Source organism: Arctopsyche grandis, chromosome 8, assembly GCF_051622035.1.
Source record: "Arctopsyche grandis isolate Sample6627 chromosome 8, ASM5162203v2, whole genome shotgun sequence".
Lineage (NCBI taxonomy): Eukaryota > Metazoa > Arthropoda > Insecta > Trichoptera > Hydropsychidae > Arctopsyche > Arctopsyche grandis.
This window is the reverse complement of record NC_135362.1, coordinates 25,568,380-25,591,726: the sequence shown is the minus strand read 5'-3', so window position 1 is coordinate 25,591,726 and position 23,347 is coordinate 25,568,380. Positions and strand designations below refer to the sequence as shown.

At 33.2% G+C, this 23,347-nt stretch overlaps 3 protein-coding genes across 3 annotated transcripts in view; 2 read left to right on the top strand and 1 right to left on the bottom strand.

Annotated features, from left to right (window-relative positions):
• The window catches only part of LOC143915157 (uncharacterized), a 510,169-nt gene that overhangs the window by 214,007 nt on the left and 272,815 nt on the right, over positions 1 to 23,347 (top strand). The window lies entirely within an intron of this gene.
• LOC143915135 (uncharacterized) overlaps positions 1 to 23,347 on the top strand; it is a 129,344-nt gene that overhangs the window by 9,743 nt on the left and 96,254 nt on the right. Inside the window, exon 2 of the mRNA XM_077435578.1 lies at positions 2,688 to 2,764. The gene's annotated coding sequence lies outside the window, so the exon portion shown is untranslated. The remainder of the gene's footprint in view (positions 1 to 2,687; positions 2,765 to 23,347) is intronic.
• On the bottom strand, positions 10,315 to 12,872 carry LOC143915902 (zinc finger MYM-type protein 1-like). Its single transcript, XM_077436723.1, has 2 exons — positions 12,609 to 12,872; positions 10,315 to 12,538 (listed from the first exon to the last, which is right to left on the bottom strand). Exon 2 carries the CDS (start codon positions 12,493 to 12,495, stop codon positions 10,315 to 10,317), a length of 2,181 nt encoding a protein of 726 aa, XP_077292849.1. The 5' UTR covers positions 12,496 to 12,538; positions 12,609 to 12,872.

Below are 23,347 nucleotides of genomic sequence, written 5' to 3'. Positions count from 1 at the left end.
TTCAAATTAAAAACTGTAGATTTGCAAAAGACTAACAAACAAATACACACTCATCTTTAGATTTTATTTGTTGTCAAATCGGCTTTTTTTTACTTACATGCTCCCTACTTACTAATAATGAATTATTATTTCTTTATTACTATTTCGCTATAGTGAAATTAAAAAAAAAGATATAAAGAGATAAGAAGTATTCCATAAGATGAAAATGAAATAAAAAAAAACAAATACAATAATTGAAGAAGTTATGAACTTAAATTAATAAATTATGTAAAATACGTTCCAAAATATAAACAAATGATTAATAATTTTGTATACATATATTTTTTTTTTAGAGCTCATCAATATATAAAGATCTTAGCAACTTCTTTTTAACATTGATTAATGAAGATGAACAGTTCTAAAATTAATTAGTTAAAATCCTAGAAGTTAACCGTTATTGAGTTTGGACTCTTAAACTTTATTATATCAAATCATATTTTTTTCTTTCTATGAATCTGTACAATAAACAGAATTATTATTAAGTTTTATTTTAATAAGTCGAAGGATGATATAAATCAATCGAATATGCAAAAAAATAAAATATATTTAAACTTGAGCATGTTTTTCAACGTTGAACATAAAAACATATACATATGTATATTTTTCATTTTACGTAACCCTTACTTACTTTCGATCTGCATACGTACATACATAGTTTCGATTGAGAATACATTAGAATTAATTTGTCCGAATTTTAATTGGCGTTTGTGTATGATTTAATGAGATTTTAATTGAATTTTTTACAATTATATTTGGAACTTTCGAATGGTATTATGCGCTTTTTATATAATCCGATTTATAAGTCGTACGTAACGATCGACACCAGTAGGTATATAAATGTAAACAGACCTACATTCTTAAACTTTCGTATAATGATATCACTTCTGGAGTCGATTATGAATCTGATCGCTACTACTCCGACAATTTTCGATTATTAACTAGAACTACTTACATATATTATATCAACAGACTAGATTTTCAAATTTCGTTTCTGAATGAGCTATTTCCTTATGAATTTGTTATACAATATGTGTAAGATGTATGATGTAGTAAATTACACTGTTCGATAAATGACGACTTTTTTTTTGGTTCAGACACGAAATATGACTTTTCTTATAGATCTATGCCCAGTGAACACGAATCTTGTGAGTACGAACTTTTAGCTCGCAATTTTACCGATTTAAAATTCAGCACACATCCAATTAACCCTTTTAAATGAAAACAAAAAATAGTGTGGCCAGAAAACTCTTAATAAACATGTTTCAATAGAAAAAACTCTATATAAAATAGTATTAACAGTGGGAAAAAATCTCAAGTGAAAATACGTACTTTTGACTTTTGATTTGAACTGGACGACTACTTAGAGAGATTTGAAAGCTGAAAAGTAGTACAAATGAAAGATAAAATACCCGACTATATATTCCAATATTCATTTTGGACAGGAAATTTACAGATTTTGAGCCATCGACCGAACAACACCAAGATATAGAAAAATCGTGCAATTTAAAAAACACATATATCTCCGAATCTCGAGTCAATCAACATTTTTTATTACCAGATTCGTGTTTACTGGGCATAGATCTATAAGAAAAGTTATATCTCGTCTCTGAACCATTTTCGTGTCGAACAGTGTTATTAATCTAATGTGCGACCCTTGATTTGAGAACGCCTTGAAGCGACGTGGTCTGTCGCCTTTAAGCCGGTCACTTACCTTCTTACACCAGTGATCTTCAACACGTTGGCCGCGTGCACTTTCTAAGAAACAGTCGGAACCAACCGTTTTTAATTGCGACTCGAAATTAATACTTCCCGGTAGAAAATACACACATATTTATAAATTTCTACATTTGAATGTATTTATGTATGTATTTACTTATTACACGCACATTTGAGCCATTTTATATGAAAGTGGAGATGAGGAAACAAAAGGACGTATGGAGTTAGGATTAACCAACAGTTTCAAATTAGCGTAGATAAGACCAAACTAATGTTCAATAGTTATTACATGTTTGGCAGAATTTACAACCTTTGAACAATACACGGCCCCCTCAGGCTCCGGTGACTAGTGATGACGTATTGGATGTAATACTTGGAAATTGAACTCCAAAATGTTACTCAAAGTCTCAAAGAAGTATGAAAGAAGTAGATGTAGGGAACGGAATACGTGGGTGAGAAGTATGACAAGGGTATTTGGTATAGCAGAAAGAGTGAATAGATTTAAATGGCAATGGAGATTGACATAGAAGATTAGACGAAAGGTGTACAAAATAAGTGCTGTAATGATACCCGAGGGAATGTTAAAGGGTGAAAGGAAGGCCACATGAAAGATGAGTAGATGAAATTAGAAAAATGTGTGGGTTGAGTTGCGGGTGAGAGTTGTGCAAAACAAAGGCCTTCATCCAGCAGTGGATGGCTATAAATGATGATCCTTATGGGTGGATGATATTATGAGATGAATGAGAGCTGCGCAAAACAGAAATTAATGGAAGCTTGTTGGAGAGGCTTCCATCCAGCAGCGGATGGCGAATGGATGTTAATGATGATGATTATGATATGAAAGTGGAGAGATTTTGAGAAAAGAAGAAACTTTTAATAAAAAATTTGAGAATAAAAGTGTTTAATTGAAATTTTTCTTTGATTTTTTGCAGCTGGATGAAAGAAACCCCTAGTCCATGTGTTGAGAAACTCTTCGTAGACAACTTGTCTATCATTTGCAGCAACTCAGGTAATAACAAATATCAATCAATAATTTAATGATCGATTTGAATTTTAGCATCACCTAATCGGACTCACGAAGCCTTTTAGAAGTACTAGTCAATGATCCCACATGGTATATATATTAATTAAAGGCTAATTTTAAAATTACTTCATTAGAGTTACATAATGTATTGTGTGAGGGACAATTTTAAAATTAAATTCAAATTAATGGAAAAAAATGCCAAACAAATATCAAGGTGATAATTTAGCGATTGTATTGAGATAAAAATTGACCTTTTCCAGTGTATAATTTTCGATTCAACAGTATGCGAATAAAAAGATAAAAATAGTCACCGACTCTTTCAGTCTATTGTTAGTTACCACGTGCATTCGGGTCATTTTCCATCAAATCGTCGTTGAAATGTTTTCATTGTCATCTGGTGAAATTGCGCGCAATTGTGCGTCGAAAGTACCGTTTACGCACTAGAAATAATCGACAGAGAATGTGTTAACTGGGAGACCAAACAAACTTTATCACTAAAGCCCGGACCCAGAGCGTGCCGCGTATTGTTCAAATGTTGTAAATGCATTGTTAAAGGTTTGGCGAACCTTTTTAACAAAGGATTTACAACAATGGAACAATGAGCGGCCCCTTGGCTATCCTACCTCTATTTATCACAACCGCTTCTTAAATAATATACATATAATATAACATTCCAGACATAATATATGAAAGATCGAGCATCACTCTATAAAGCAAATCAAGGGCTTACAAAATTTTATATTCATTAATTTATTTTCAAATTCATTTTGAATTATTTATTTTTAAACTTTTTCTTTATTCGTAATATTTTCAACATGTTCAACTTTAACATTAAATCTCCGATGACAGATATGTTTTTTTAAAAATTTTATTTATACAGGTATACACCCATTTTTATTACCACGTCATCTATAGTCAACATTAACCAGCAGCATAGACTAGTAGTTAGCATATAATGCTTTGAACAAAGTGGTCATGGGTTCAAATCCCACTGTTTTCTGCTGGCCAGACCTTAGATTTGTGACTCCAGGTCGATCGTTTCCTATTAGAGATTTCCAATTTATTTGATTTTCATAGAAACGGTTCCAATTAATAGGCAACCTTACCCATTTTCTTGCAAATCTCGAGTTTTCAGCAATCTCGAATTTCGCTGAATTGTATAAAATGCTGCAAATTTACAAATGTAACCATAGATGTCTCTGTGGACGTCAATTGATATTTAATTTGTATAATACTAATAATACTTGTTTCAAACGTACAATGTTTCTGGCCAAGAAGGCGCATTGGGTTTACCTGTTGAGCCTTCCTCGTATATATACATACATATAAAACAACATTATAATCATCAAATAGACATCTATGGACAGATTTTGGCAGCATTTTAAAGACAAACTAATTATGAGATGCACTCAAATATTGCAAGAAAAAGGACAGGAGTACCAATTTGTTGGAACCGTTTCTAATGTAAGCAGATAAATTGGCAAACTCTAAAAGGAAACGATCGACTTTGGAGTCACATATCCAAGGTCTGGCCAGCAACTATGCCAGGGATAGAACCCGTGACCATACAATCGAAAGCATTACACGCTTAACACTGATGAATGTTGCTGGTTAATATAATATATATATATATATATATATATATATATATATATATATATATATATATATATATATATATATATATACATATTCATATATTACATCCCGTGACGACAAAAGCTCCACGGACATTTGGTCCAATGACTAAACATTAAAGTCAAAACAACCAGCCAGTCAATGATCTACACGCTATTAAATCGAATGATATAATCGGGACATATGTATTTCAATCGTTTTTTTCGACCCTAAAGGGGGAGTAAGAGTAAATTCATCAAAGTCACAATTGCACAATTTTGGAACAGAAAATGGTTGTGCACTGTATTTGCACACCCCTGGTCGATGACCACGTGCTGTAGTGCTGCACTTCCGCAAACAAGGCCAACTTCCGGTTACTAACGGCACTGACGTACATTCGGCCTACTAACGTATACACGCTACCGTTTATTGACTCTCTCGTCAATGTCAGCACATTACGTAAATCAAGGCTGTAATAATCGCACTGTTCTTGCACATCTTCCTATTATTATTATTTATGTCCATATACCACGCTATCCTAAGAAACATGTAAGTGTTTTCTTCACGGTGTACTGCACTCTCCGTCTTCTTATATTAAATGTTCTCTTTTAGTTTTTTTTTTATTTCATGGTCATTTCGATATTTGTTGCTATTATTTGCTGCTAAATGAAGCCATCTTCCACACACTTCCATTTTTATATTTTCTGAATAATAATAATCTTCGCTTTGTCCTACCATCTTAATTGTGGCCTTTACTTTCTTTTGAATACCATTCAAGCAATTTTATTGTCCATCTTTTATCTAATCTTCTAGCTACATATCCTGTCATTTAACTTTTATACAGATTCTAGTCTTAATATAATATTACAATCAGAGGCGGCTCGTCTTTAAGGGCAATCGGGCCCCACATCCAAAAAAGAAAATAAATTTTGGGTATTGTTGGTGACTCGGTAAGTAGAACTTTAGTTCGGGGCAGTCACTTATCTGCGGTGATCCCGTGTTCGCCAGCTTTAGTTTAGCGAGTAGTAGATACTGTGTGTAAAGTGTAAACTGTCAGTCGAGGCAAAGAAAAAAGATCCGTATCTCCTTGTACAAAAGTTTGCATTCAGTTAACTGCGTAAAGGATCGAAAAATAAAAAAACAATGTCAATGTTTTTTGACATTTCAACTATATTTTGCACTCAAAAAATCTCTTTCAAAAATAAAAATTCTGTCATTAAATGTTTTTTATTAATCATTTGATCTTTCAGAACACATAAGGAAAGAATTCGATAATTTGTTAAAAAAAAAACATTTTCCTTACATAAACACTTACATGCAAATTGATTGTTTGGAACAAAATAAATATGGTTTAAGCCCCCCCCCCACGAGCCGCCCCTGATAACAATTATAAGATATAAATACCAACTAATAAAGTTCTATAATTCATATTATCGAGCCATGTGAGGCAATAGCACAGCATAGGAGTGCACGGAAAAGACTACTTCAAATCACACTATATAGCAGCACACGTATCAGACAAGTTTTGACCGGGTGCAAGGCAAAATCGACCGACACATACATTGCAGAGCGCGACGATACGGCGCAATATTGCTTGCGTCGTATCATCGAGTCATTATTGTCACAATATGACGTAAATATTCATTTTCGTACGCGCACTTTTCTTAGTACGCGTTCACTCGCTACTATGACGTCATATCGTGCGTGAATATTTCCACAGCGGCCAAAGAAAACCAATTTTACTTGATGCTTTACAATGACATGTATGTACTGCTGTATAATATGGATTCATTTTGTTGGCTACTGCTGTTACACCTAAACACATAAAGGAACTTATGAATATGTCTATATAGAATTTAATAAAAATATTTTTCGTACTGCTTTTTACGTGGAGTTGTCAGTATGTGCTGTGCCAGTACGAATATACCTTAAAAGGAGTCAATCCAGATTGAGGCTATCACTGGGAGTGGAATTTTACTTGAAATTCAAATTTTGAGTAGTTCAGCAGCTACCTGTATTTTTAGGCGATTATACCGAAAATCCAAATTGGTTCAGAACAATAAATCTTTTAAATATATTTTTTAGACGTGTTCATGATATGATATGTACAATATGAATTCATAATTTTTGTTTTAAAGACTATTTATACCGTAAATACCAATTAACAGTGATAATTCTCTGCTTCACTAGATTCGAGTACAAATATAGCTTGTCAGGGAATTTAATAATAAAATGAAAAAAAATGCTATGCATTGAACAATTAATCATTTCCGTTAAAATGTTTGCCTTTCATTGACTACTCTCCTACTACTGTTTGCAGCATCAATCCATCATCTTCCGTTGCGAGCGATGACAATTCAATATTTGCGAAATTTTCTCTTTTCGTTGATGCCGAAACAGCTATTTGTCTACTTACTCCGATTAATTAATTACAGTTTGATTGTTCTCCGCAAATAGAAAGTTCCGTAAAACATTCTCAAGCATCCGAATACGCCGAAAATTCCCTGAATGGCAAAACCAAAGACCAAATATACAAACAGATGTAATATCTATGTTCCAAAAAATGTCTTCACATAGTGAATTCCATTTCAGAGGAATGTTTCAAGGTCCAATTGATGACACTCGTCCCCTATTACAATTTTACACAATTTAAATTCCGAAATTTACATATTGACTAACCTAGTGCGATTTTGGACAAAAGCGACTTTCGGTTCAATTCACACGATTTTGTACAAATAATTTGTGTGTGGTGTTGCTTGGTTGAGTTCACACTGGAAATACTCCATTTTGTTTATATTTTTTTCACCACACTTGCCGTAATAATATGCACGTGTGGTCACCGCAAAGTTGCTCAATGACTTCGATCGGCAGTGATGATCTTTCGCAATACTATTTTTAGTCAAATCATCGATTGAGCAACGCTTTTCCGGTTCAATGACAGACGGTCAACACCGGAAAATGTGACTAGGAACTGCGAATTTTCCGATTGTAAACACGCTCAATGATTGCGTGATTTCCGCCTCGAAATTAGTCAAATATTTAAAATTGTTCTATTTTTTTCGCAATCCATTGTTTTGTAATGTATTGTATTGAATAATGATAATGAAAATGAATTTACTACGGTCTAAGTAGTATGGAAGGATACATTTGAAGAATTATTATCTCACTTTTGTTTAATTTTAAGCTATTATGTAATTAAACTGTCATATAATGATTGATACTAAATACTAGTGTTTAAAATTCAGTGCAAATTACATACAGTACTCATGCAAAAAATACTAACCTAAGAAAATTATCCATATCAACGATTCAAAATGAAAAATATATCGAATAGGTACATAATTATTGATGCAAAAAACATATTATTTCAAACCAGACATAAGCCATAATTATTGATAAAAATGACTCTCTAAAATTGTATTAGGAATACTACTACTAAATAGTTAATAATATTAAACTAAAGCTATGCAAAAAATGGTACACACCTGTGGATGAAAACTCAATGGTTTTAAAAAAAATAAACTGCCACTTCCGGTGGAGGGATTCTTTCCAAATTTTATACATAACTTGTTATTACGCTTAAACTTCTAGATATGAAATTTCAGTTCAAAAATCAAAAGGTTTCTGAGAAAAACATAAAAAACCTCGACTCTCTAGAGTAAAAGTACTACTTTCGGCTCAGATAAAAATATTAAAAAAATATAAGGTTATAAAGATTATTATTTCTATTACATGTAAAAAATTCAGTCCGATTCAGTTAGCGGCTTAGGAGATAATTGAATTCAAAAACTTAAAAAAAGAGGACACCTATGAATGTATAAGGGAGGTACCATTTCCGGTCAACTTAAAAATTTGAAAAAAATTTAAATCGTGTCGATAAAAATTTCAGTAACTGATACTAAGTTTTAGTTCGATAGGACTAACGGTGTTCGAAAAATCCCCAAAATACACAGAAACAAAACACACACACACATTTTTTCTAGATCATGAAAACTTGATCAGTAATCGATTCTGAGTTCGAATCAGTCAAAATCTCGAGTTCGAATTTTCGCATGATCACAAAACTTAGCTATCAAGCTAATTTAAAAATACATCTTAATTACTTCTAAATTTTAGATTCTAAAACATCTAAAATTTATAATTAACTTATATGTACTGTCCCTCACAGAGGTGTCTCTTCGCGCCTCGCAAGAATGCATCTATGGTCTTAGCAGATGCACTCAGGGAGGGCATTATACATGAGCACATCCCTGTGAAAAACACCCCCAACTGTCTTATTTATATTGTTACTACGTACATAGATAAAGCACAAATACACTTAAGAACTTTGAAAGCAGTGCGTTCACTTTAACGTTTAAAACGAGACTAATTCAGGTGACGAATATTGCCGACACAAAACCTTTTTTTGTGAGCGATATGTATTTTATCGGTCTCCGTGACGAGCCAGAATGTTAAATTACAGAAAACGCAAATATCGATAAAAAAAAAGGGTGCATGGTAAACGGTACATACTCACTTAATTTGCGCGAGCAGGATACAACAGGAACAAGAGGAACAGGCTTTTCCTGCCGTATTAATGTGCGCGCGCAGAATACGGGAGGAAAAGCCTGTTCCTCTTGTTCCTGTTGTACCCTGCTCGCGCAAATTAAGTGAGTATGTACAGTTTACCATGCACCCTTTTTTTTTTGATCTTTCGACTTAAGATCTTTCGATTTTCGATCTTTGCCTTCCGATATTTGTGTTTTCTGTAATTTAACATTCTGGCTCGTCACGTAGACCCGTATTTTATTTATTGAGTAGACTTAAAAATAATGCGTTCTCAGGAACTACTCGTTTATTCTATACTGAGAAATATATTATTATTGGGATTGACACATCTATTTAGTTTTGGACTTTTGCACACATACATAGATAATCAATTTCAGCCAGTGTGCGATGTCAATCGCCCAGCGCTCATCCTCGAACGAATCGAGCCAATCCAAGGCAGTCGGTGCATTTTTTTTCCACCGATCTTCGAAATTAGACACGTATGACTCCCGCGCATTGCTTCACGCAAACACGAATTATTTTACGGATTCGAACCGGTGATTTACGCTGTTGGAGTCGTCGACCCCGGTGGGCAAGTCACCGCGGGCCAAAGCGTACCAAGAGAGGGCCCGAGAGGAGAGCGTGGGAACCGCCGAGGAAACGCCGAGGAACGACGTCGGGACGCGTTCGAAATTTAGAAATAGTTCCCGACGTTCTCTGGGGAAAGGCCTCTACGAATAGAGCCGTTTTTACGGCTCGTTTCGCCGCCATGACAGAGCCGGCGCGAAAAATCGACCGATGGATTAATTCCGCACATCGATAAAAGCATACCCCCGGACCGAAACGAGCCGAGTAATTGTGACACGGTCAATTATCTACACGGAGCGATCCGCGTTCAATGGGTCTGTCTAGTCGTTGAAAACTATTTCAAAAGGCATTAAACCAAACCAAAGACTAAGGGCGAAAACACACAGCGCTGAATTTGGCACGTGGTTTTTTTTAGATATTTGCGAAAAAAATGAGCCGTGCCATACACAGATTCATGGGACGGGCACCACGCGTCGTCCCAAAATGACCCTCTGGACCTTTTTCGGTAAAATTATTTATTTGGGAAATATTTATTTAAAGTTTAGACCATTGTAGCATTACAGGAATTCCTAATGTGCCATAATGCTCAAAAATATAAAAGAAAAGAAGAGAAACAAAAAAATAACAAAAGAAATTAGACATGACAAAAATAAAACATATATATATATATATATATATATATATATATATATATATATATATATATATATATATATATATGTATATATATATATATCAGTGGCGGGCGGTGACTTTTCAAACAAGGGATGCTGTCCCTTGTTTGAAAAAAAAAACCGACCAATTTATTTTTTAAAATTTAATTTTATTCTTCGTTCCTTTTTACAAAATTCATCGATAACCGCATCATAGAATTTTTTATTGTTTTTTAAATTTGACATTATTTTCTTTTCGATTGCAATTAAAGCAAGACCAGAGAGTCTTTCTTCACTTTGACTACTTCTGGTGAACGTTTTAATTCTTTTCATAGTCGAAAATGATCGTTCAGCCGATGCGCTCGTGGAAGGTATCGTACAAATTAATTGTATTAAACTAAATACTTGTTCCAAAACGTCTATTAGATCATCTTTCACAATTAATTCCTTTACGTCATTTATAGATTTCAAATGAAAATCTTGCGTTGAGTACATGTAAATTAATTCGCTTTTTAATTTCATAAAATCAAAGTATTTTCCATAAGTTAGGTGGAGTGATTTAAATAGGAAATCTGGAAAATTATTTTCATATTCTTTAAATTTTTTGACGTTAAAAAATTCGAGAAATTTTAAATTTTCGATATCTCGAAATCGATTGGTTGTATTTACTGAAAGAGTTTCTAAAATTTCAGAATAGTGAAGTTTATACGTTGTTTTCACATCTTCTTCACATTCAGCATATTTTCTTTTTCTATTAAAATTTTTAGTTATTACTTTGTTCCACAATGAATCAAAATCGTCTTTTTTGTTATCTAAATATTTTACAAATTTTTTAATTTCACTTACGCAATACGATATGTCAAAGGTTTTTTTTTGTAAAATTTCAAATAAAAAATCTGCCGAATTAAATATTGCAGAAAATAAATGCAAATTGAAATTGAATTCAAACTCTTTTAAATAACGATGAAGGACTTCAGCATTTATGACAGCATCAGTATCCCATTCGTCTTCATCATTAATTATTTGATTAAATATTTCCATTAATTCTGTTTGATATTCTAATATCATATTTAAAATTTTGCTATTGTAGTTCCATCGTGTAGGGGCAGCAGTGGGAAATCGTTTTTTTATTTGACAATCGAGAAGGGAAATTCTTCTTGAAGACTTACAAAAAAAAGTTGAAAATGACAACATACGGCTGAAAAAACGTTTGCATCCGGATATATGTTTAACAGATTGCGACAAAACTAAATTCAATCTGTGAGCGTAACAATGGACAAATAAAGAATTAGGACAAATATCTCGAATTTTTCGTTGCACTCCATTATGCTCCCCGGACATTACAGCCGCTCCATCGTACGTTTGTGCAATTAATTTGTCCAAACAACCAAATTCTTCCAAGGTCTCACGTATGTGCTGAAAAAGAGCATTAGCTGTTCTATTGGGACTAACATCGACAAATCCAACAAATCTCTCCTGAATTTCATTGTTTTCATCTACATATCTAAAAATAGTAGATAGCTGAGCTTTGCGACTGATATCTGTAGATTCGTCCACAATTATGGAAACAAATTTTGATGCACGTATTTCAGTTTTAATCTCATCTAGCAAGACTTTTGATATTGCGGATACCAAGTCATTTTGTATATGGTTCGATAGTCCAGTAAACACCGTAGAGTTATCTAAATGAGTTTTCAATTTTATGTCTGATTCACTCAACAGATACAGCAACTCAATATAATTCCCTCTATTTTCCGATTCCTGGTGTTCAAAATGTCCTCGTAAAGGTTGTTCTTGTTTTGCTAAAAAACAGATCGCGCTTATTAATTTCGACAAAATGTATCTATTTGCAGTAACTTCTTTGTTGTGCATTTCAATATTTGCTTTAAATTGAGCACTTAAAAAATTTTCTATACGAGGTCCCTTTCCAAATTTTTTAAATTGAGCAGCAGAACATATGTGAGCTTGAGAACATTCATGTCTCTTGCGCGATTTACTTAAATTGTTTAGGTCAGAAAATCCAAATTTACTCCAGACATTCACTTCTTGAGAAAATAAAATACATGGCCAACAGAATAATTTCGTTAAGTGAGCACATCCACAAATCCATGAAATTTTTTCGTATGTTTCTGTGTTAAAATACCTTTTAAATGTTTTTGTTTTAGACTGAATATTTAATATTGGTGTGGGTTTGGGGCTCTTAACAATAATCTCCTTTTCATTAAATGGGAGAGAAGCAAATCTTCTTTTCAGCACATTTTCAATTAAACAATTGCAATTATTATTGATCTCGACGACAAGTCCACTCTCATTGTTATTTTCGATATCCATATTAAAGGCAATAATGAAAACTCGTAAGTAGTGGAACAGTAAACTAAAAATAAAGTTAGACGAAACTAATTTAAATGAAAACTTAATTCAAAAGTAAAAAATAACCAACTTACAGTATAAATGATTAACTTCGTCTAAAGAAATGAATCGGCTAGCTTTTTGATAAATAACTTGGGGCGTAGCGTGCGGAAATATCGATCAACAGCGGCTTCCAAGTGAAACTCAATAGATAAGCAAACAGAGAAACCGAATCCACCGTAGAGGTTAAACAAGTGTCAACGCGTCCGCGCGAATATGACAGCCTCATAGTGCGCATGCGCAAATGGGATCGGTCCGAACTCCGAATCCATGACGCGCGCGCACTTCACTCAGCGTCTACTCGCCAGCGTCACTCGCCTGTGGCCGGCCGGCCGCCTATGCGAATCCTTAATAAAAATTATCAAAAGATCCTATATAATGCATCATGTAACAAAAAACACGTGATATGTGAAATATATATATATATACTCATATACTACATCATAATCACGTACATCACTAAGAATACATCGAAGCGAAATTCAAATATTTATTAAAAATACTCTTGGCTTTTTAAAGTTATAGGGGATGCGCCGCATCCACCGCATCCATGGACCGCACGCCACTGATATATATATATATATATATTTATTTATTTATTTAATAGTTTTGGACCATTGTGGCATTACAGGAAGAACCTAATGCGCCACAATGGCCTACATTTGAAAAAGATATAAAAACATGATATAAAAACAAGTAAACTGTAAATAAAGGAAAAAAGCAAAAGCAGAAAACATGGTAAAATAAAATAATAAAAAAAAAGTAACAAAAGGAAAATAATACATCATTCAGAGAAAAAAAAAATAACAAAAGTATATATATATATATATATATATATATATATATATATATATATATATATATATATATACTTTTATATTTTATATATATCATCATCATCATCATTTACAGCCATTCGCCATCCACTGCTGGATGAAGGCCTCTCCAACACGCTTCCACTCGTCTCTGTTTTGCGCAACACTCATCCATCTCATTCCGCACATTTTCCTAATTTCGTTCACCCATCTTCCTTGCGGTCTTCCTTTTACTCTTTTGCCTTCTCTCGGGTACCATTCAAGCACTTCTTTTGTCCACCTTTCGTCCATCCTCCTAGCTACGTGACCCGCCCATTGCCATTTCAATCTCTTCACTCTATCCACTATGTCCACTACCCTTGTCATATTTCTCACCCACGTGTTCCGCTTCCTGTCTTTCCTCGTTATGCCAAGCATACAGCGTTCCATACTTCTTTGAGTGCATTGGATTTTATTTTGCATCTTGGCGTTCAGTGTCCAAGTTTCACATCCATACGTCATCACTGGCAAAACGCATTGATCAAAGATCCTTTTCTTCAGGCAGAGTGGCATTTTTGATTTAAAAACAGCATTCATCCGTCCAAATGCACTCCACCCCAATTTCATACGTCTCTTTATCTCTTCATTTTTACTACCAGACATGTCAATTATTTGACCTAAATATAAATAATTATTTACTACTTCTACTGGTTTATCATCTAAGGGGATGCTATCAGGCATGCAATAACTATTGAACATTAGTTTAGTCTTATCTACGTTAATTTTTAATCCTACTTTTCTACTTTCCCTGTCCAGCTGTGTTAGTCTGATAAGTAGGTCAGCTGAATCACGAGCTACTAAAACTATATCGTCTGCGAACCGAAGGTGACTCAAAAAGCGACCATTGATGCTTACTCCGGCTGTATCCCAATCCAATTTCCTGAAAACTCCCTCAAGCACCGCATTGAATAACTTGGGCGAGATTGTATCTCCTTGTCTTACTCCTTTTCCTATGCTAAATCTATCTGTACCTGAAAAAATTTTAACTGAAGCTGTGGCATTCTTATATATTGTAGCTAACAGTCCCACATAGGGTTCCGGCACTCCCTGTGTTTTTAGAGCGTTAAGTACTGCATTATGACTAACTGTATCGAAGGCTTTCTCATAATCGACGAAACCTAGGCACAGTGGCCGTTGATATTCGTTGGCGCGCTCGATTAGTTCGCCAACTACTTGGAGGTGGTCCATTGTGCTGAAATTTGCCCTAAACCCTGCCTGCTCTATAGGTTGGTTCTCGTCGAGGATATTCTTCAGCCTTTCTGTAATAACCTTCGTGAAGAGCTTGTAGACCGCTGAAAGTAGACTAATGGGTCGGTAGTTCTTGATATCGCTTTTGTCGCCTTTTTTGTGTATTAAAATGATAGTTGCGTTATTCCATCCTTCTGGTATAGCTTGGTTCTGGATGCATTTGCTGAAAAGCCTAGCTAAGATATTAATTAGGGGGGGGCCGCCACATTTTAGTAAGTCGATGGGAATATTATCTTCCCCTGGGGTTTTACCATTCTTTGCAGTTTTTAGCGCGGCCTCTACTTCGCTAGGCAATACTGCAGGAACCCTTTGGCCGTGTGTCGATTCCAGAGTGGGGAATTGGCCGTTGTCGTTCTCGTATAGTTTTGCATAGAACGTGTAAACTCTGTCTATGATTTCTTCTCTATTCCTAATTATTACTCCGCTCTCTGATCTGATTGCGATCATTTGGTTTTTGCCTAAGAAAAGATCCTGTTTGCACTTTTTCAGGCTACGGTTATTCTTAATGGTATTTTCTATTAGCTTGCTGTTAAAATCCCTGACATCCCTGACTATTCTCTTCTTAATTTCCTTATTTACTAGATTGTATTCTTGCTTATTATTATCCCTATCTAAATTCCTTTTATGCTTAATTAGGTTTTTTGTTTCCGCTGAAATTTTGCTTAATTTAATCTGTTTCCTGAAACCACCTAATTTCTTACCTGTTGAGGTTAGAACCGAACTAATTACAGTGTTCAATTCCTCGATGTCTGCTTCTGGGTTTAATTTCCCGTATCGATTTCCAAGTTCGAGTTCGAATTCCTTTTTCCTAGACCTTAGTTGAGCGAAATCTGGAGAGTTACTGCATCCTTTTATTAATTTCCTACGTTCGCAATTTATATTATATATATAAAAGTATATATATGTATATATATATATATATATATATATGTATATATATATGTATATATATATATATATATATATATATATATATATATATATATATATATATATATATATATATATATATATATATATATATATATATATATATATATATATATATATATGTAAACACAAACAACACATTTAATACTAATACAATCATAAAAATAATAAGCTATATAATAGCGGATAATAATAATAATTACAAATTATAAAAAAAACAACAAAGAAGGGAATGTCTTATAAAAGAAAAAAAGAGAAAGAAAAATAAATATAAACGGGTCTACGTGACGAGACAGAATGTTAAATTACAGAAAACACAAATATCGGAAAGCAAAGATTGAAAATCGAAAGATCTTAAGTCGAAAGATCAAAAAAAAAATGGTGCATGGTAAACGGTACATACTCACTTCATTTGCGCGAGCAGGATACAACAGGAACAAGAGGAACATGCTTTTCCTCCCGTATTCTGCGCGCGCACATTAAATAATTTCAGTTTTGTGCAAAACTGTTCATTTCCGCCTTAATTGTGGCCGAAGAGTCAATTGAAGGTCCTCTGCGACCAATAAGTGGAATGAGCACCGCAATATTTCAATGAATGACGTATCGTATAACTTACACCATACTCTCTTCTTAAAAAGTATATTATATCATTATGATAATGGTATTAGATAATGATTGAGATAACTGACGTTAAAACATTCCCGAAGCAGAACGCACTCGAACAATCAATACTTAGTACATATTTACATACATCGTATCTTACAAAAACGAACGTTTGAAATAGAAATTTTCATACCACCAGATCTAGAATTTTTAATTAATATGCCATTGTTTTGGGCGAGAATCAACCGCGCAAACAATCCAAAAAAAAAAAAACTGAAAAGAAGCTCGATACGAACTGTAACAACGAAACTTCGACCTTTTGTGCCTCTCGAATACACATATAACTTTCCCATTCACGAGCTCTGGGCACGTATACTGAGCGATTTAGATCAGTATCTGAAACGGTCTTATACTTTTCGCTATTATTTTTATTTTGTACATATTATAGGTATGCGATCGTTTTTTTTATTATTATATTTTTTGGACTTGTTTCATTCCAAAAGATCTTCCATACACGTCGTACACTTCAAGCGTTACATTTTTTCTCAAGGCCGGTCGCTTTATATCAACCGAACCGATCGACCGGCTAAGAAAAAAGATATAATCATCAAAAAAAAATAAAAATACGCTAGTAAAAACGAGTCGGATTCTGTGGGGCCCGAAAGATACACTAAACCGCAACGGCCGCTTGCGAAAATCACAAAATGTCAGTGAAAATGTATCACAATGACGTGAAAATTTCAAATCGTATCGTAAAAATGCACAATACAAAGTTACGTCGATCGAAAATAAAATAATAAAAAAATATGTAATATAAAAAGAGAGAGAGAGAGAGAGGAAAAAAACACTGACCAAAAAGTAATACCGCAACATTTCACATTACGCATTGTGCCATTATAATAATATTCATAATATCGATAGTATCTATGTATGTTCGAAATTCGGGCCAAAACCCCACAATTTTTATTATATATAAAAAGTTTATAAAGGCACTTTTCATTTCAACACTCGGTTGGTTCCAATATTAATTCCATAATCTAATTACCCGATTACATACATTAAAACGGGGAAAGATTTTCCCGAACGTTTCATCTTTACCGTTACATTATATTGTTTTACTAATGTATGTGGATGTAATTAAAGCGTTTCAATTTTAAGCAAAAGCATTTTCTAGAACGAATTTGTGGCTGTGTCGATTAAACGCTAAGAAAATCGAAACGGAAAGTTTAATAAGGCATTGAAAAGTTCTGCTCGTTTCTTTTATTTGATGGCGATTGTTCTTGTGTCGAAGTATAGCAGCGATTTTCAACATTTTTTTAAATGACGTCACCCCAAACTAGGTGCTCAAATTATATATACATACATATGTACATATGTATATGTATGTACATATATACGTAGTTGCATATTGGGAGATTTTATCGTTGAAATAAAACAGTATTACGATATTGACTGAATTGACTGAAACAGCTGAATTCCTAAAACTATAATCATTGTAAAATATTTTGTACAAAATGAAATCAAAATAAAGAAATATTTCAAAAAATCACATAAAAGTAAAATTAAGCACTTATTATTATTCATTTAAATTCAAATCGATATTTAAAATTACTTGCAGAGTACGTTTTTCAAATCAATGTACGTACATATATGAAAACGATATGTTAATCAAATTATGAAATTAATGTAGCTAATCATTTTTAAAATTAATGTACATATGTACATATATGAAAACTATATGATAATCTTATGAAAATAATTAATATAGATATATGCAGGGGTGGTGCGTGACTTTAAGAAAAGGGGAAGCTGAAGCCGCTCTCCCCCAGACATTTATTTATTTTTTCAAAATTCTAACCTAATATATTTTTAGTAAAATAAATTATCGACTTCCTTCATCTTGTTTTCTAAAACAGCTAAAATGTAATTAATAAAACATATTTAATGATAAAAATGAATTATTGTCATTTAAGTATTCCAAGCAAAATGTCTAAAAATATTGATGGTTTCGTTTATTTTTGAATTTTATATAAAAAAAAAGAAAAGTTTACCCAGCTAACTAAAAGCGACCTTCTGTATACGGAAATACGGATCATTTTTCTCTGCCTCGACTGACTCTCTACTCTACACACAGTACTTACTCACAAGTGCCAGATGACAGGCGAAGCTGGCGACCACGGGACCACGGCATATAAACCACTGCCCCGAACTAAATTACTAACTGGTTCTACTGGTGTGGTGAGAAGAATAAAGAAACACTTCTTGACTCTTGACGTGTCAACAACAATACACGAAATTTATTTTCTATTTCGAGAAATGTGTGTGAGTTAGTGCCCTGGTTGCCCTTAAAGACGAGCCGCCAATGGATATATAATATGTATAATGATAATGTGAAATGGTGTAAGGAAGGCCACAATGTAGATGAATGGTTGAAATTACAATTAAAATATGCATCGGCGTAAGGCGCAGCTGCAACTGATAACCATGTTGTCATCACATCGATCTGACAGTCAACTCTGATGATTAAATTCCTGAAGCGTTATGCCACAGTCACTTGCTCACTTTAATTCGAGCTGGCTTCCGTATGTCGGTAAAATGGAAAATGGATCGAAAATGAAGTGGAAGTGGTTCAAAATCACAAATACTTCACCATTTTTCACACAAACTAATAAAAACTTTATGATAAAAATGTGTTGAATAAGATGGATGAGATTTGCCCAAATCAGTCGAATGGAAGCACATTGGAAAGGCCTTCATCCTGTAATGTATGGTAAATGGCCGTAAATGATGATGATTTGGAAATATACATAACTCTATTCAACTTTGTCAACCAATTTGTAACATTTGTACAACTAATTTATATTATTATAAATGTAAAGATCCGAGCAACCATGTTTATAATTTGACAATTGCGTCTCCTTTTCTTCCATTTTGAAAATCACCTCACATTATTATTTGTTATTTACCTGGAATATATACAGATTTTGTGTACGTAAGTTTCACTTCTGTAGTATAGTATAAAATATAGTACACATTCAATTTAAAAATAACTTATTCTTTGTTGAAGAAAACAAACCAAACCTTGAGCTAACAAACAGACATTCCTTTCCCCGATTTTCCTGATAAATTGAAATTTTCAAGCACAATAAAGAGAACAAAACAAACGGTTGAATCAATTCAAAGGCGGCATGTATTTCGGATATTGTTTCAAATTTGGAAGTAATTAAGAGCGCTATGCGTCTCGTTTCGCAATAAGAAGTCTGGTCTAGATTCGAATACGTTTACCGTTTAGTTAACACCAACCAATACGTATATATGTATATGCATATATGTATGTACATATACATATATATGTGTCTGCAAATGCAGAAAAAAATGGCCTCTTTCACTTTCCATTCACGTGGTATTGTTGTTGGACCGCTACACGCATTGTATCGTAACGAGACAACAACTCGCTAATATGTACGGTCGACATGTAACAATTCCGAGAATTCCCTTTGTAGAATGATTCTACTATTATTCCATAGTATTCAGGTATATGTACGTTGCCAGAATTTGGCATCTGTAAAATTACATCTGACAATCGAAAGCTTACATCTTGTAAGACACGACAATGGTCGATTCGGTGCATGCATATGAGCATGATAAAAGTATCTCAAAAGAATCATTATTTCTGATTCGGATCGATAGAGTACTGATATTATATTTAAATCAAATTTCAGAAGTTCTTTGTTGCAATTTGTATGTATTTTATTATATTTATAAACTACGTACGTATGAACAATCTAGTATTGAATTTCTCACCGAAATGAAAAAGGTTTCGTTTACATTATCGTTATCTATCATCATATACATATATTATCGGTCTCCGTGACGAGCCAGAATGTTAAATTACAGAAAACGCAAATATCGAAAGGCAAAGATCGAAAATCCAAAGATCTTAAGTCGAAAGATCAAAAAAAAGGGTGCTTGGTAAATGGTACATACTCAATTAATGTGCGCGCGCAGAATACGGGAGGAAAAGCCTGTTCCTCTTGTTCCTGTTGTACCCTGCTCGCGCAAATTAAGTGAGTATGTACGTGAGTATGTTCCGTTTACCATGCACCCTTTTTTTATTTCGACTTAAGATCTTTCGATTTTCGATCTTAGCCTTCCGATATTTGTGATTTCTGTAATTTAACATTCTGGCTCGTCACGTAGACCCATATATTATATATAATATCGCTATTCTGTCTGTGTGTCTGTCGTGTCTGACTGTCTGAGATAACTCTGAGATGTCTAGTTATTAAATAATTTCATAGTATCGTATTAATTCAACAGATTGAACCAAGTCTTAATAAATAAATTTAAAGTAATTTATTCCTGGTCTTCGTACAAAATTTCAAACATTTTTACCATATGTAAATTTCATGCAATACTTCGGACTTACTGTACGTCACCAGGTCAACTATTTATTATTGTTACAAAGAACAATTCTTGCTCTATTCAATGATATATGTAAGTATGATTTATATGATACGATAATAATTATAATACAATATATTGATAGTTCAGATCGACTTGAAGTTGAAAAATATAATTTTTTAATTTCGATTCTATTCGAACACATTTTAAAATAAATTTACATTTTGAATCAATTTTATAGATCGTTTCTATATTAATCTATGTTTGGTATATTTTTAAATTTGATTTAAGTTTAATGATTTGACTTTTTAATTGCGTAAGTGTGCGCATAGTGCACGTAAATATGTTTGTCTGAAAATGCTATATGTTGTTATTAATTTCATGAATGTAAAATTTTTATTATACATATATATTTAGTGCTATTGTGATTTTTAAAAATCGTCTAGTCACTATTCTGACAGCGAAGAATTAATATTATAGTTAGTTAGTTCATCGGCGACATGAAAATGAGTGACAGGTGAGCGATTTCGTATGTTTTTTTTTTCTTTTTGACTATTATTATTCGTATTTGTGTAGAACAAATCGCACAAAAGAACAATAAGTCAAGTGGAAAAAAATATCACCCAAGCGTTTCATTGTGTGCATCTCGAAAAAAAAATGGTATCAGGGAAACTAATTTTTTTCGCATAGTTAAAATCGCATTTTCGTCTTCACTTTTCATTTTGTACGTTGAGAAAATTCCACGGCGCAAAGTTGGCATCATTGTTGTTGGTTTTGACTTTGTCACTATTCTGTTTTGCTAATCATACAGACAAGAAATATTTTCAACTACAAATCTGCATAGATTGCTACAAAATTAATACAGCACTTACATTTTTACCCATACATATTTATATAATAAAATATCCTTTTGACAAAAATCAAAACTTTGATAATAACTATATATTTTCAAAAATATTCTATGACGTTTTCTATTGAAAATTAAAAAAAAAATAATTAAAACTTGATAAAAATAATTGAATTAATTTTTATTTAAATAATTCACAACTATGAATACGTGGTTCATTTTCATCGATAATTTTAATAAACTACTCTGCCATTGTACTTTTATAAAGATTATTAATTAGCCTGTTTTAGGCAGGTCAAAAAGTCATTCACATTTATTAATACATTAGTACATTTATCATCTACTATACATTTAAAGATGACTTTGTTTATTCGCTCTATAAATCTAATCTCCACTTTATAAATAACAAATTTGATGTGCTGTCTGTGATAGTATATCAAAACACACAAGGATACACGTAACTAGAAGATCGGACGATAGATGGACGAAAGAAGTGCTCGATTTGTAGCCGAGAGAATGTAAAAGGGTACAAAGAAGGCCGAAGGAGAGATGATTGGATAAAATCAGAATAATGTTTGGGATGAGATGGATAAGAGTTACCCAAACAGAGACGAATGGAAGCATGTTGGAGAGGCTTTCATCCAGCAGTGGTTGGCGAACAACTATGAATGATGATGATTCTTATTTATAAATAGTAGGAATCTTTACACATGTTATTTAAGCGGTTCGATGATAAGCGATCTAAATTCACTAAATTCTCGTTAGTACAATATTTCGCGTGTGTAGCTTTCGATTGATGGAGTTTTGCGTGCCAGATGTTCCGTGATCGAGATTTTAGTGACTTGCGCGAGATTGCTTTATGCGGAATGATGCTTTTACCGATTTAAATATACCTATATACAACAACGGTACAGGAATTTTATGATTTTTACTTTATCTATTTTTTATTATACATACGAATACGTTACGTGTAATGCATTTTTCTGTACTTTCAATACGCTGTATGTATGTACATATGTATATCCAATAGTCAATTTAACAAACCACTCTCACCTTCATCTCTACTCTCTCTGTATCGTATTTATAATACATATTACAATTTTGAGAAAAAAAATACTCCTAAAAATTTATCACACACTTAATAATGCCCATTTTGGAGCGATCCACTTTTTCTAGCGTGCTCCGTACGAAACTGGTCTAACTAATGACTTTATGTTATTATCATACATATGTATGTACAATGAGTATATTTCTGCGGTACACATTCGTAAATGGCGAATTTCCTAATGGCACTTTTACGACCGCTTTATTTTTGAACATTAACCTCAACTAGACAATCGAGCTACGTGTAAACGTCATTGTAATCAGTGACTCTCTCGTTTCGTAATTTTTCATACGATAATTAAACACCCGTATCATCTGCAATCTATGATACATCGTCGCGTTCACTATGATCTGTAAATATAATTTAGATGAATTAAAGATGCAATCTGCGTATCGACTGGAAAACGGATGCAGTTTTCCGAGACGATGCGTTGTATGCAAAAATGAATGAGACTTTATTAATTGCTGAAACTATTGCTGCCTTTGATGTTCACAAATTAAATGCACATTATAAAGGTCACAACATATATGAGTCATTGTACAATAGCAACTGTGGTATTTTCATTTCTGTAAGATATCTTGAACTAAAGTGCACGTAATCTAATCTAATCCGGTAATTTTTAAGCCCTCTGAGCATTAATGTATAATTACATATTTATTTAGGTCGAAATCTTAGCATCTTTTATGTATTTTTATAATTTTTGCGAGTCTGTAATAAATAAGCGAAACAGAGCGTCTTGATGTTTGTGCTTAGCACGTTAATGAAAGAACCGTTTTGTGTCTC